This window comes from Prionailurus bengalensis, chromosome A3 (genome assembly GCF_016509475.1).
Source record: "Prionailurus bengalensis isolate Pbe53 chromosome A3, Fcat_Pben_1.1_paternal_pri, whole genome shotgun sequence".
Classification (NCBI taxonomy): Eukaryota; Metazoa; Chordata; class Mammalia; order Carnivora; family Felidae; genus Prionailurus; species Prionailurus bengalensis.
In genome coordinates, this window is record NC_057354.1 from 13846537 (window position 1) to 13862820 (window position 16284).

The 16284-nt window shown below is 46.4% G+C and overlaps 1 protein-coding gene across 1 annotated transcript; it reads left to right on the top strand.

Moving 5' to 3' along the window:
• Positions 1-4748: 4748 nt before the first annotated feature.
• LOC122466922 (histone H1.8-like) lies at positions 4749-12089 on the top strand. Its single transcript, XM_043553247.1, is given in 3 exon segments — positions 4749-4823; positions 11458-11619; positions 11622-12089. Coding segments are annotated over 3 exon segments (705 nt in total).
• The last annotated feature ends 4195 nt before the right edge of the window (positions 12090-16284 follow it).

Sequence of the window (16284 nt, forward strand, 5' to 3'; positions counted from 1 at the left end):
TGTCTCTGTCTCAGAAATAAATAAACATTAAAAAAATATATATTGTCTCTGCAGGGTAAACCATTTTTTCTGGCTCCACAACACCCCTCAACTTCCTCATTTCCACAGAAGCTAACTCTCTGGACTGTGACCCACTCCATGGGGCAAAATCTCCGTGGCCCTTCACCCGTGTTCACTTTCTCATGGACCAAAAAAAAAAAAAAAAAAAACAGTGACAACAGTGGAGAGTAGCTGGACAATTGCAAAGCTTCACAAACTCAGAGACCCATGTGGGTTTAGCCTTGGAGATGTCATAGTCAAGAAACAGTTCAACAGGGGCACTTGGCTGGCTCAGTCGGTGGAGCATGGGACTCTTGATCTCGGGGTGGTGAGTTAAAGTCCCACGTTGGGTGTAGAGATTACTAAAAAAATTTTAAAAATGAACTTAATAACAAAGGAAACAGTTCAACAGCCAAAAGGCATTAAAAAGGAACGCATTTCCCATACATATCTCTTAAGAACATTGAAAGAAATTCCCAGCAATACTAATTAGAAGTCCCTGTCTTTTCTGGCCTCCCCTCACCCCCACCCCATGCCTTTCAACGGCTCCAACACCTGGTTTACCAAGCCCTGCCTTCACCCCCTCACCCAAGTTCTTCTCCCTCCTCTCAACCTGTTAGACAAGAGGTTCTCGGGGTGCCTGGGTGGCTCAGTCGGTTGAGCAACCCACTTCAGCTCACGCCATGATCTCACGGTTTGTGGGTTCGAGCCCCACGTCGGGCTCTGGTGCGAACAGCCCAGAACCTGGAGCCTACTTAGGATTCTGGGTCTCCCTCTCTCTCTGCCCTTCCCTGCTCATGCTCTATCAAAAATAAACAAACATTAAAAAGAAAGAAAAAGGAGAAGCACCTAACCTGGCTGACTGATTCGTAAGTTTGGCTGCACATCTTGACAGTTTAGAAAAATCTGGATGCCAGGGCACTTGGCTAGCTTAGTCAGTGGAACATGTGACTCTTGGTCTTGGGGTTGTGAGTTTGAGCCCTACCCTGGGTGTGGAGATTACTTAAAAATAAAATCTTTTTTTTTTAATTTATTTATTTTTGAGAGAGAGAGAGAGAGAGAGAGAGTGTGTGTGTGTGTGTATGGGGGAGGGGCAGAGAGGGAGACACAGAATCCACAGCAGGTTCCAGGCTCCGAGCTGTCAGCACAGAGCCCGAGGTGGGGCTCCAGCTCATGACTGTGAGATCATGACCTGAGCCGAAGCTGGACGCTAAACCGACTGAGCCACCTAGGTGCCCCAAAAATAAAATCTTAAAAAAAAATTGGGGGGCACCTGGGTGGCTCAGTCAGTGAAGCATCTGACTCTTGATCTTGGCTCAGGTCATGATCTTGCGTTCATGAGTTCAAGCCCTGCGTTGGGCTCTGCACTGGCAGCTTGGAGCCTGCTTAGGATTCTCTCTCTCCCTCTCTCTCTCTGCCCCTCCCCTAATGGAGTTCTTTCTCTCTCTCTTTCTCTCTCTCTCTCTCTCTCTCAAAATAAATACATAAAACTTAAAAAAAAAAATCTGTATGCCCAGGCCATACCACCAGCCAGTTAGGTCAGAATCTGTGTTTGAGGCACCAAGGCTTAGGTGTTACGCATCGAGGTTTGAACACTACTGGTCTAGCTCTTCATCCTTTCTCCCCTTGACTTGAGACCCCTTCTGCAACCGTGAATGAATCACACTCAAACTGAGTTTAAAAATTTTTTTTTTAAGTTGGGGAAACTATGACTTGAAGCACTGAAATAAAATGTCCAAAGTAATTCCGTCTTCCACCCCTGGCAGAACCTGGTCACCAGAATCTTTCACTCCCTCCTGCTCTGCTTCTCCCTGGATGGGCTTGCCTCTCTCCGTGCGATGGCGAAGACAATTCCAAGAAAGGAGCGTGCCCTTGACAGTTTCAGCAGCCCAGGGTAGTTAGTGAATCCTCTGATTGGTCCCGCTTCGGGTCATGTGTCCAGCCCTGAACCAATCACAGTGGCCAGATGACTAATGTCCTCTGATTGGGTAGGCCCGTGGCGCGCATCCACAGCAGGAGTTGATCCCAGACGAGGAACCAAATGGGATGGCGATGTAGGTGGGGTGGTCCCTTTGACGAATGATCAGCGGGTAAAAATACAGACATCTGCTCCATAGCTTCCCCTCTGTCTCCTAGCTCATTCTCCGCGTCGTAAAAGTCCGGAGAAACCAGTGGGCAAAGGCCATCTCCTTTGAGGACCTCGGTTGCCCAGGAGGCGAAGACTGAATGCTCTTTCTTTTGGGGGCAGGGATGCTGTAAGCACTTATATTAATTATTTAATCACATAAATTAATATGGAAGATTCGGGATATATTTGGGGGGAGATGCTGAATAATTCATACTTGAATCCTAACGCATACATATTATAATGCCAGATAAGTGGAAAATTATACACCAGAAACATCGTTCATGCAAATATGCACCTTTACATTCCGCACGAACGAGGCATCACGGATTAATTGATAATGAGGAAGCCAAGGCAATAGTAATTCTAATTCTGTGTTTAGTTCTGTTTGATTCATTAGAATGCATTAAAAGTAGGTTTGTGATTGAAAGTTTTTATACGTGCATATTATGCACACGTGCATAATTTTGCATACAATCATAAGGGTGACCGTATCGTATGTATTGGGCGGGTTTCCTTTTCTAGGGAAATCATCCCTCCAGGTGACCTGGCAGAAAGCACGTCAGTGATTGTGCAATATAGTATGGGGGAGGGGTGCTTCTATTTTGTGGTGTGGCTGTACCATGATGTATTCAACCACTCCCTAAGGATTAATATTTGCTTTGCCATTTTTTTAATCCTTTTTTGTTTGATTTTTTTCTTTTGAGTAAGCTCCGCACCCAACGTGGGGCCTGACTGCACCACCCCGAGATCAAGAGTCGCGTGCTCAACCGCCTGAGCCAGCCAGGCACTTTGTTCACCGTGTTTGCCACTGTGAATGATACACTGTAAATCTTCCCTCACCTATATCCATCGGTTCGTAAGAATGGAAGCCATCCCGTAGAAACGTAAAAATGTTAAAAGATACTGGGGCGCCTAGCTAGCTCAGTTGGTGGAGCGTGGGATCCTGGTGTTGTGAGTTCGAGCCCCACACGGGGTGTAGAAGTTACTTAAATAAATAAAACTTTAAGAAAATGTTAAAAGATCCTGCCCGAAGGCTGTAACCATATAGAAACGTATAAGGATTTTCTCATATGGCCGCAAGCAATAACTCTCATGGTTCTTTCTTTTTCTTTCCTTCCTCCCCCTGCTCCCCCTTCTCCTTTAAAATTTAGGTGAAATTCACATGGCGTCAATTTAACCATCGGTGATCTTTAGCACAATCGTAGCATTGTATCACCACTACCTAGCTCATCACCTAGGCCTGAAGTATTTTCATCACCCTAAAAGGAACCTTGCGCCTGTTTGTGTCATTCTCCATGCCTCTCTCCTTCGGGCCGCTGGCGATCATTAATTAATCAGCTTTCCTTTCCTGTGAATTCACCCATTCTGGGCACTCCATACCAACGACGTCCTACAGGAGGCGTGTGACTTCTTTCACTCAGCGTGGTGTTTTCCAGGGTCATCCACACTTGATCCACAGGTATCAGTACCTCCTTCCTTTTCGAGCCTGGATAATGGGCCAGTGTACGAATATAACACCTTCCGTTTACCCATTCATCAGTTGAGGGACACTGGGGTTGTTTCTACCTTTTTTGGCTTTCGTGAATAGTGGTGCCACGGACATTTGTTCGTGCGGGTATTTCTTTGAATACCTGTGTTCAATTATTTGGGGTCTATCCCTAGGAGTGGAATTGGTCATAATTCCATAGTATGGTCAAAATTACCGTAAAACTGGTAACTTTATATTTAACTTTTGGAGGAAGGGCCGAGCCGTTTTCCACAGCCGCTGCCCCAGTTTACATTCCCATAAGCAGCGCGCGAAGGTCTGTTTTCTCTTTCTTCTAAAGATTCCAGTCACTGGATTAGGACCCACGCTCATCCAGAGTGACCTCATTTTAACTTGATTCCATCTGCAATGACCCTATTTCCAAACAAGGTCACACGCACAAGCAGAGGATTAGGACTTGAGCATACCTTTTGGGAAGGCACAATTCAACCCGCGATGGGGTGTAATACCTTTTAGTCCACAGGAAATAGAAGCTGCTGCTGAGAACCGTAACGAATTCAAGATAACACCAAGAACAAAGTGTCTTTTCCTTAAATTGTACGAATTTCAGCTACGTATGCAAAGGCAAGGCCATCAAGCACTGAGGGCTAGCCAGATGGACTTGGCAGAACACGGGTGTGGATAAGTTGGCTAATTTTAGTTCATGAATACTGCATTTTAATAACCCTTAATAACTCACGTAGTGAATTACTATTAGGTCTCCTGTGGGCGTACACAGACATGAAAAATTATTTCAGCGTCCATCATTTAGGTGCAAAACCCGAAGGAAGGACAAGAGATTTCAATGTTCCAAACACCGTGGGTTTTCTGAGTTTTCTTGTGGCGGACACAGCCAGCCAGCAGGCTAAGCCAGCAACTGCTCCCAACCTTTGACTCTCCTCTTCCTCCTGTTTTAGAAGCTGGAAAGCTCCTCTGCAGCTCGTTGCCAACTATGCTGGTGGATTTCCAGGAATATGTTCGTTTTCCTGATAGAAGGGACAGATGCGACTGGCTCCAGCCCCTCCCCTACCTCTTCCTGCCTTGAACACTGACACGATGCCTGGAGCTACAGCAGCCATGTTGCTGCACCGTGAGCTGAAGGCCAAGGGGATCACAGAGCACCTGACCCTGGTACCATTCAACCAGCAACAGCAGCTACCTACTTCCAGATTCCTTGTTTTGGGAGAAAATACAAGCCACTCTGAATCAGGCTGTCTGCTGTTTGTAGCGCCCCCCCCCCCAACTCTCACAGATTCATTTCTTATGCTACTTAGACACGACAGTACAATGACATAATTATATTTATGATTTCATTTTGCTTGGCAATTCAAAAGCCAATTCCCCAAAGTCAAATCTTAATGGGCTCCTTGAGAGTTGGTGCCCCCAGGTTTCTTTCTTAATGAATTGGAAATTTGGGGCTTGAAAATAGAGATAAAAACAAATCAGACCCTCCCCTCCAGGCTCCCATCACAGAGGCTGATCTTCAAAGGGACCACCCAAGTCACCTAAGTGCCATGAGGGGCCAATTACACCTGTATCATCCAGGTGGCTTTTTCCTCTTCTTGCCCAGGACTATACAGGGATCGCCGAATTCTGTAGGGACTTGGACATCCCACTGACAATTGTCAGGCACTTTTAATCTCTCCTGCACTGCTGCAGACTGAGCAAAGAAGCTTCCACTATCGGAGCGCCTGGGTGGCTCAGTTGGTTGAGCGTCCAACTTCAGCTCAGGTCACAATCTCATGGTTTGTGGGTTCGACCCCTGCATCAGGCTCTGTGCTGACAGCTTGGAGCCTGAAGCCTGTTTGGATTCTGTGTCTCCTTCTTTCTCTGCCCCTCCCCCACTCACGCTCTCTCTCTTTCTCTCAAAAATAAACATTAAAAAAATAAACTACACGTATTACTTTTTTTTTCCCTCTATGTATTACTTTTGTTTATGAGCAAAAAATCCAAAGGCACGGGGCACGTGGCTGGCTCAGACAGTATAACATGCAACTTTTGATTTGGGGGTTGTAAGTTCAAGCCCCACGTTTGGTGCAGAGATTACTTAAAAATAAAATCTTTTTTTTTTCTTTTCTTTTTTTTTCTTTGAGAGAGAGAGAGAGAGAGAGAATGCCAGTGGGGGAGAGGAAAAGATGGGGAGAGAGAATTCCAAGCAGGCTCCATTCCAAGCCACCCGGGTGCCCCCAAAATAAAATCTTTTTAAAAAAAAAATCCAAAGGCCAGGAGAGCCTGGGGTGGCTCAGTCAGCTGAGTGTCCAACTCTTGGTTTCAGCTCAGGTCATGATCTCACGGTTCCTGGGGTCGAGGCCCGAGTTGGGCTCTGTGCTGACAGTGGGGAGCCTGCTTGGGGCCTCTCTCTCTCTCTCTAAAACAAAAAAAATGAAGAGCATAGACTCTTGATCTTGGGATCACAAGTTCAAGCAAGCCCCTTATTGTGTGTAGAGATTATTTAAATAAATAAATACACATAGAAAGAATGGATGGCACTAATGTGCTCACTCTTAGGATTTCTCAGTACCACACTCTTCGTAAAAAACAAGCACAAAGGGAAACATCCCTGGAAAAGCTGGAGAACAGAAAGCCTTATACCTGCTCGTCTCATTTCCATCTCTCTAGGGGGACAACGGGGGGGGGGGGGGGTTCAGATACCTTCCTCGTTTAACGAGGAAGCGATTGGTCATTGTCTGGAAGCGAAAGGAACAAAAATAAACTATGGTGAATGAGCTTATACATATCTTAGCCTGAAGACTTGAATTAAAAAAAAAAGGGATTTTTTGAGGCCCATTTTCTCATTAATGGGCCTTCCCAGTACTATTTCATCTGAACTCCTGGAGAACTCGTGGGGGCATATAACACTGGGTGGCTATTTCTGATGTGTTATTTATTCCCATGGACTCATTCATTCAACAAACATTCCTTCTGTGACCTACTATGTGCTTGGCAGTGGGATAGTCTGAATTCTCTTGGTCATGGCTTTCCTTAGCCCAACTCAAACAGGCTTCTGCAGAGAATGAGGTTCCTGGCTGACTCAGTCAGTGGAGTGTGCAACTCTTGATCTCAGGGTTCTGAGTTCAAGCCCCATGCTGGGTGTGGAGGCTACTTAAAAAAAACATAGGGATGCCTGGGTGGCTTAGTCAGTTGGGTGTCCGACTCTCGATTTCAGCTCAGGTTATGATGCCAGGGTCGTTGGATCAAGCCCTGTGTTGGGTTCCATGCTGAGCATGGAATCTGTTTAAGATTCTCTTTCTCTCTCTCTCTGCCCTTCTCCCCAGCTTGCTCTCTCTCTCTCTCTCTCAAACAAAAGCATTAAAAAATCAAAATTAGGGGCGCCTGGGTGGCTCAGTCGGTTGAGCGTTTGACTTCAGCTCAGGTCATACTCTCGTAGTCCATGAGTTCGGGCCCCGCATCGCACTCTGTGCTGACAGCTCAGAGCCTGGAGCCTGCTTCGAATTCTGGGTCTCCCTCTCTCTCTGCCCCTCCCCACTCATGCTCTGTCAAAAATAAATAAACATTAAAAATTTTTTTTTTATCAAAATTTTTTTAAAAAATAATAAAAAATTTAAAAAGCAGAAAATGAGAGGGGCCTGGCTGGCTCAGTCAGAGGAGTGTGCAACTCTTGATCTCAGGGTTGTGGGTTCGAGCCCCATGTGAGGTATAGAGTTTACTTAAAATAAATTAAAAACTTAAAAAAAAAACAGAATACACTGGGTGTTGTATGGAAACCAATTTGACAATAAATTTCATATACTGAAAAATAAATACATAAAAATAAAAATAAAATTTCAAAAAAATATATAAATTCATTGGCTTATGAATTACAAGCTTCACTGTATGCCTGCTTCAGGCATGGTTGGTTCCAGGGGCACACACAACAACATCATGATTTAGTCATCTTTCAGATGGTTTCTTCTGTAAAGACTTCACCCTCAAGCAGCTCTCCCCCTGAGACAGTAGCACTGATGGCCTCCAGCAGCTCCTGACTTACCGGCTTAGACACTCCCAGGGAAAGAGGGCACCTTTCCCCCGACAGTCCCAGTAAAAGTCCTGAGTTGGCTCTAATTTGACTTAGTGTCAGTCACCTGCCTTCACCTGAATGACTGGGAATTGCAAGATTCTGATTGGCCAGTGCCCACTCATATCAACTAGAAGGTGAGACAGCAAGCCACAGCCATCTGAATCAGGTGGGCTGAAATTAGCGATGGTTCCCCAAAAGAAACCTAGGGTCCAGTGACCGGAATAAGGAAGAAGGGCTATAGCCTGGCAAAAACAACAGATGTCCAACTCCAGGTGTAACACAGATGAACAAAATACCTGTGGGAGACTACGGAAACCCCCGCGACAGCTGGTGGGAGTAAAGATTGGGAGCAGTTCTGTGGGAGGCAACCCAACCATCCGTGCCACCCACGTCCCCATGACCAGGCACCTCCTCTCCTGGGGATGGAGTCCACAGAACAGCTCATTCGGTCCCCGGGAAACGTGCACGCAGATGCCCATGGCAATGACACATGTAGAAGCAGCAGGTGCAAGTGAAGGCAGGGGTGGGGGTGCATCGCTAGGGGAGTGCATTGGTTAAATATGCCTGATGCACCCAGTCTGGGAAAGCCCCTGGAAGGCACGGACTAGTTTTTCATAGAGACATGCATCGATCTTGCAAATGCAGTGAAAAAAAAAGAAACCAAATGAACCCCGTGACACAAGACTATTTGTGTAAATGTAAAATGGGCACTTGCATTGCTAGTAATCAGGACAGACTCATCTTTGCCAGACGTGACCGGAAGGAAGCCCCGGGCTGCCCAATTAAAGATTGCATTCGCCAGGGGCGCTTGGGTGGCCCAGTGGGTTGAGCTTCCAACTCTGGATTTGGGCTCAGGTCGTGATTTCAGGGTCGTGGGATTGAGCCCTGCAGCGGGCTCTGTGCTGACAGCGTGGAGCCTGCTTGGGATTCTCTCTCCTCCCACCCCCACTTCTCTCTCTCTCTCTCTCTGTGCCCCTCCCCCACTCACACTTACAATTTCTCTCTCTCTCTCTCTCTCTCTCTCTCAAAATAAATAAACTTTAACAAAATAAAGACTACATTTGCCAGCTTTCCTCACTGCCAAATGCGACCACGTGATAAGGTTCTGGCCAATGAGATGGGAGTGGAAATAAATAATGCAGGCAACTTCTGGGATCAAGACCTTGAAAGGGAAAGAGAGCGCCTTGCCTCTCTGTTCCCTCCTGGGAGCTGAGGCAGCTGTCTTGGTCCTTCTGGTGAAAGCCACATGTTGAAGATACTGAGCAACAAGTTAGAGCCACCCACAGAGCTGTTGGCCTCGTCGAGTACATGGACCACTAAGTGAGAAATAAAAATCTACTGTTCTTTTTTCAGTCTTTGTACAGTGATGGAACCCACACACTAATAATGTACTCGATGAGTATTATTAATTTAATATTATGATTGTTCTTCCCTCAATGGTCATTATTATTACTTTATTGACCTAAAACATTTCTTAAATATAGTTCAGCGAATTCTCTTGGTACCCTGATAATGGAGGCTATAACCCTTAGGGTTCTTTTTTCCTTTTTTTTTTATTTATTTAAGAAAAAAATTTTTGCGGGGCGCCTGGGTGGCGCAGTCGGTTAAGCGTCCGACTTCAGCCAGGTCGCGATCTCGCGGTCTCTGAGTTCCAGCCCCGCATCGGGCTCTGGGCTGATGGCTCGGAGCCTGGAGCCTGTTTCCGACTCTGTGTCTCCCTCTCTCTCTGCCCCTCCCCCGTTCATGCTCTGTCTCTCTCTGTCCCAAAAATAAATAAACGTTGAAAAAAAAAAAAAGAAAAGAAAAAAATTTTTGCAATCCCTGTCAAAATAACACCAGCATTCTTCACAGAGCTAGAACAAACAATCCAAAAATTTGTATGGAACCAGAAAAGACCCCGAATAGCCCGAACAGCAATCTTGAAAAAGAAAACCAAAGCAGGAGGCATCACAATCCTGGACTTCAAGCTGTATTACAAAGCTGTAATCACCAAGACAGTATGGTACTGGCACAAAAACAGACACTCAGGTCAATGGAGTAGAATAGAGAACCCCGAAATGGATCCACAAACATATGACCAACTAATCTTTGACAAAGCAGGAAAGAATATCCAATGGAATAAAGACAGTCTCTTCAGCAAGTGGTGCTGGGAAAACTGGACAGCAACACGCAGAAAAACTAACCTGGACCACTTTCTTACACCAGACACAAAAATAAACTCAAAATGGACGAAAGACCTAAACATAAGACAGGAAGCCATCAAAATCCCCGAGGAGAAAGCAGGCAAAAACCTCTTTGATCTTGGCCACAGCAACTTCTTACTCAACATGTCTCCAGAGGCAAGGGAAATAAAAGCAAAAATGAACTATTGGGACCTCATCAAAACAAAAAGCTTCTGCACAGCAAAGGAAACAATCAGCAAAACTAAAAGGCAACCAACAGAATGAGAGAGATGTTTGCAAACAACATATCAGATAAAGGGTTAGTATCCAAAATCTATAGAGAACTTATCAAACTCAACACCTGAAAAATAAATCATCCAGTGAAGAAATGGGCGAAAGACATGAATAGGCACTTCTCCAAAGAAGACATCCAGATGGCCAACCGACACATGAAAAAAACACCATGTGTCAACATCACTCATCATCCGGGAAATACAAATCAAAACCACAACGAGATACCACCTCACACCTGTCAGAAGGGCTACATTAACAACTCAGGCAACAACAGATGTTGGCAAGGATGCAGAGAAAGAGGATCTCTTTTGCACTGCTGGTGGGAATGCTAACTGGTGCAGCCGCTCTGGAAAACAGTACAGAGCTTCCTCAAAAAACTAAAAATAGAACTACCCTATGACCCAGCAACTGCACTACTAGGCATTTATCCATAGGATACAGGTGTGCTGTTTTGAAGGGACACATGCACCCCCATGTTTATAGCAGCACTATCAACAATAGCCAAAGGATGGAAAGAGCCCAAAAGTCCATCGATGGATGAATGGATAAAGAAAATGTGGTATATGTATACGATGGAGTATTACTCGGCAATCAAAAAGAATGAAATCTTGCCATTTGCAACTACGTGGATGGAACTGGAGGGTATTATGCTAAACAAAATTAGTCAGAGAAAGGCAAATATCATAGGACTTTATTCATATGAGGACGTTAAGATACAAAACAGATAAACATAAGGGAACGGAAGCAAAAATAATATAAAAACAGGGAGGGGGACAAAACAGAAGAGACTTTTAAATATGGATAACAAACAGAGGGTTAAAGGAGGGGGTGTGGGAGGGGGGATGGTCTAAATGGGGAAGGGGCACTGAGGAATCTACTCCTGAAATCATTGTTGCACTATATGCTAACTAACTGGGATGTAAATTTAAATAAATTAATTAAATAAATAAATATTTTAAGGATTATTTCTGAGAGAGAGAGAGACAGAGCATGAGTAGGGGAGGGGCAGAGAGAGAGAGGGAGACACAGAATCCAAAGCAGGATCCTGGCTCTGAGCTGTCAGCACAGAGCCCGACACGAGGCTCAAACCCATTAACTGCGAGATCATGATCTGAGTCAAAGTGGGATGCTCAACCAACTTAGCCACCCAGGAACCCCCTTTTCTTTTTTTGTAAAGATTTAATGGGGGGCACCTGGTTGGCTCAGTCGGTGGAGTGTGCAACTCTTGATCTTGGGGTCGTGAGTTCGAGCCGCCTGCTGGGACCTCTGGCAGCGTAACTGAGTTCCCAAGCACAAAAGGAAAGTCCAACCAGGGAAGACATCCACCATGACAGCCCCCAGGAGGCCTGGTGAGGCCAAGGAGAAGGGCCCCAAACAACCAACGGAGGCAAAGAAGGACCCTCCCAACCCAGGTGAGGTGAAAAGGGGACCCATGAAGCCAGGAGAGGTGAGGACAAGGTTTCTCCCAAACCAGGTGCAGCCGAGAAGGCTCCCAAGAAAGGCAGCCAGACCAAAGACCAAGAGGCAAGACTGAGTGAGGCCAGGAAGGCCTCCCAGCAGCCCGACAAGGCCAGCCAGACCCTTCCTAGTGCCCCTGGCTTCAGTGGGAAGTCCAAGGTCAAAGGCACAAGGAGAAGCCAAGACGGTGAGGCCCACATGAACACAAAAGCTAGGAGTCAGAGTTCAAAATCCACGGTTCCCAAGGGCAAGATTAGTGACGCTTCTCCAGCCAAAAAGAAGGAAAGCGAGATTCCTAAAGAGGCTGTTGCCCAAGGGGCCAACGTGGGGCCCAGAGTCAAGGCTGCTGCTCCTCTTAGGGGCGGTGGGTCTAAGACAGTGCCTGAACACCTGGCCAGGAAGACAGAGGCCCCCAAGGGCCCAGAAGGCCCAGCATGCCCACACAGGCCTTCTCATCCACATTGACCTGTAAGCTGAAGGCTAGAGCCAGGCTGGAGAGAGACTGAGATTCTGCTTGAGTTTTTATTCCCCAACAAACCATCACTCTATCTATTTCATTGTAACTTATTTATCAATAAAGCCTTCTCTTCCCTAAAAATATATATGTGTATGTATATATATATGTATACATATATCTATGTGAGCATATATGTATACATATATATACACATGTATATACATATACATGTATATATACACACATATACATGTATACGTATATACACGTATACATAAACACATATATGCGCATATATACACGCATATATACATGTATACATACACACACACACACATTATACATATATACATAAAAGCCGTCAGGGGTTGGACACTTGCTTCACTGACTGAACCACTCAGGTGCCCTGGGAACTGCCCGCTTTCTAGAGGATCTTGTTCAGTATCAAGAGTTTACTTTTATTTCTTTTTTAAATGTTTATTTATTTTGGAGAGACAACAGGAGCAGGGGAGGCACAAAGAGGGGGACAGAGGTTCTGAAGCAGGCTCCTCGCTGACAGCAGAGAACCTGATGTGGGACTCGAACTCACAAACCATGAGATTGTGACCTGAAGTCGGTGCTCGATCAACTAAGCCACCCAGGCGCCCCCACTATCAAGATTTTAAATGGCATCTCAAAGCCGATGACTTCCCCAGTTATGTCTCCTGTCCCCTGAGCACGTCCAGATCTGTAGAGTAGCATCTCTAGCCATTGCCAATGGTGCAGAACAGTATCTTTGATTGCCTCTTGCCCCGCCAAAATCTGCACCCTTCTATTGGGCTTTGATAAGCACAAAAGTAGGGAGCAGCTCTCAGTTTCTGTTTTCTCTCATTTCCCATCCAGGAGTAGCATCCCTGTGGGCTTTGGCTCCCATCCCCCTCTCCACCACCCACCATCGCTTGGTCCCCCTGCCTCCACTCTGGCTCCACTGTGAATACCTGTCCACCCAGCAATTAGGTAAATCTGAAAAATCCAGCCATGCCAGAGACCCTTACTTAAAATTCGCCATGGGTTTTCCAAAACAACCAGGATAAGACCCGAACTCTTCTCCAGGGCCTTCAAGATCCTCCACGATTTGCCCCTGGCCTCGGATTTCACCTCACCCATTCTCGGCTTCCTTCATTATACTCCAATCAGTCTAGCTGCAACCCCCCGCCCCCGCCATCTTGGTTTCTCAAATTCCCTTCCGGAGGCATTTGCTTGAGAGACTTTGTCCAGCGCCTTCATGTGGCCAGCTCCTTCTTCATCCTCCAAGCTCCGCTTAAATACAAGATTTTATTTTTACGCAATCTCCCCCTTGGCCTTAGGGTTGGTGGGCCTGGCAAGGACGCTCCAGTGCCCTTGCTCTCCTGCCTTCAGTGCCTCCAGAACCATGTGCAGCTTGGGAGGGCGACAGCATGGCACTCAGACGCTGCTACAGCTCGGGCCTGGCCATTCAGACCCCACGGTAGAGGTCAAGGACATTGAGGAGACGGAAGGGTCACTGGAGGCAATGCTCCCAGGAGCCACTGCACAAGCAGATGGAGACACAGATGCTGGTAGGCTTAGGTCATGATCTTGTGGTTCGTGAGATCAAACCCCAGGTCAGGCTCTGGGCTGACCGTGCAGGGCCTGCTGGGGATTGTCTCTCACCTCTCTCTGACCTCCCCCACAAAAATAAATAAATAAAACACTTAAAAGAAAAAGAGAGAGAGAGAAGGAGAGAAAGACAGAAAGAAAGAAAGAGAAAGAGAGAAAGAAAGAAAAGAAAGAAAGAAAGAAAGAAAGAAAGAAAGAAAGAAAGAAAGAAAGAAAGAAAAAACAGTGAGCAGTTTCAGGACCCAAAACCTATGGCCATTCAAAGTCAACATGCACATGAGTCTTAGTATTTCTTAAATTTTTTTTTTAACTTTATTTTATTTTTGAGACAGAGAGAGACAGAGCATGAACGGGGGAGGGTCAGAGAGAGAGGGAGACACAGACTCTGAAACAGGCTCCAGGCTCTGAGCTGTCAGCACAGAGCCTGATACGGGGCTCGAACGCACAGACTGCGAGATCGCGACCTGAGCCGAAATCGGCCACTTAACCGACTGAGCCACCCAGGCGTCCCTTAGTATTTCTTATCCATTTGGACCCCTTCCTGTTTTTAGGGTTTGTTTTGTTTTGTTTTGTTTTGTTTTTAAGGAAACTCTACCCCCCAAACAGGCTTGAACTCATGACCCTGAGACCATGAGTCGCATGCTCTACTGAAGGAGCCAGCCAAGTGCCCCTCTCCTCTTTTTTAAAGTAAACTCTCTCCAAGCCTTGTTTATTGCTACTAACTCACCCTTTCCCTCTCCTCAACCTGCCCTGATCAGGCTGAAATAAGTATTTGGTTTTGACAGTGAGTCAGTCTAGTGTAATTAATAACAGAACAAGTGGATCCTAGCTAATATAAAGTAGATCCCACTTTATTTTCAAGAACCTGGTCCACGTGCTCAAACATACATACTGGCTCCTGCCCCAGGGCCTTTGCTCTTACCACTCTGTCTTCCTGGAATGTTCTTCCCCCAGATATCTGCCTCTTTCCCTCACCTCCCTCAAGTTTTTGCTTAAATGTCCTCTTCCCTTTGAGGTCCCCACCCCCTTTTCTCATTTTCCTCCATGGGTTCATTCATTCATTCATTCATTCTCTGGTGGGAAAGCATCCACGGAGGCAGGGATCCTGTCTGTTCTGTTTATTTCTGTATCTCCAGCACCTAGAAAAGTGCAGGCACATAGTAGGCTCTTAAAAATATCCATTGAATTGCACAGCTAGGTATTTATCCACGGGATACAGGTGTGCTGTTTCGAAGGGACACACGCACCCCCGTGTTTATAGCAGCACCATCGACAACAGCCAAAGGATGGAAAGAGCCCAAATGTCCATCGATGGATGAGTGGATAAAGAAGATGTCGTGTATATATATACAATGGAGTATTACTTGACAACCGAAAAGAATGAAATCTTGCCATTTGCAACTACGTGGATGGAACTGGAGGGTATTAGGCTAAGTGAAATTAGTCAGAGAAAGACAAATATCATAGGACTTCATTCATATGAGGACTTTGAGACACAGAACAGATAAACACAAGGGAAGGGAAACAAAAATAATCTAAAAACAGGGAGGGGGACGAAACAGAAAAGACTCATAAATATGGAGAACAAATGGAGGGTTACTGGGGGGGGGGTTGGGGGGGATGGTCTAAATGGGGAAGGGGCACTGAGGAATCTACTCCTGAAATCACTGTTGCACTGGATGCTAATTTGGATGTAAATTTTAAAAAATAAAAAATAAAATTCAAAACTATATACCCATTGAGTGAATAAACGAAAGAAGAAATGGACCGGCTCTGGAAGCAGGCACAGGCACGGAGAGAACACACCGGCCTTTTGCAACTGCTCCCGGAGGTTTGGTTCTGGAAATTCCTCAGCAGGAATCTTGGGAAGGTCAAAAGGTGAAAGCCCGGATTGTTCTCAGCTGTGCTTTCCCCATCTTTACCCTTTTACCCCAGCCCCCTGAGCTCCCCAGGGCCCGGTCCACCGCCCTTCCTTTACATTCCTCAGTTCTAAAGTCCCCACCCCTTTTCAACACCCGGAGTTCTTTCCGAGGAAGGAATGGACTGAATAATATTTTCCATGTTAGTAAGAATGCCGATGACTCACTCAAGACAGCAGAGCGCCCAGCCTGGGCGGCGCGGCGCTGTTCCCCGAACGGCCACCAGGGGGCGCCAGGCCTCCACGGAGGCGAACGCAGGCTCTCTGCGAGGCGCTGGTGTTCCCCGCGTGGGAGGCAGGAAGGCTTCTGGCGGCTGCAGCCCGGGGTGTGCCGCGCGGTTTTGGATGCGAGCTCAAGCAGGTGGTCGGAGAGCTTGCCGTGGTGTCTGCCAGGAAGTCGACTGCACAGGTCCTGTCCTGCTTCTAGTTCTGGTTAAACCCACACTTCCGCCGCTTTCGGCCTGTTGTGATCCTGGACGCGGCCTTTTCGCGTTTGGGAGCCTGCGTCATCACCTCCGAGAAATAATGGTGATGATGAGACCCCACTGCTGTGAGGATGCCATGAGAGGCAGCTGGCAGGCACTGAGGATTGATCTGAAATGGGCCTTGGTGAACCTCATCAGGGTTGTTAATTACGATCAGCTCACAGCAGCGGTTCTCAAAGTGTT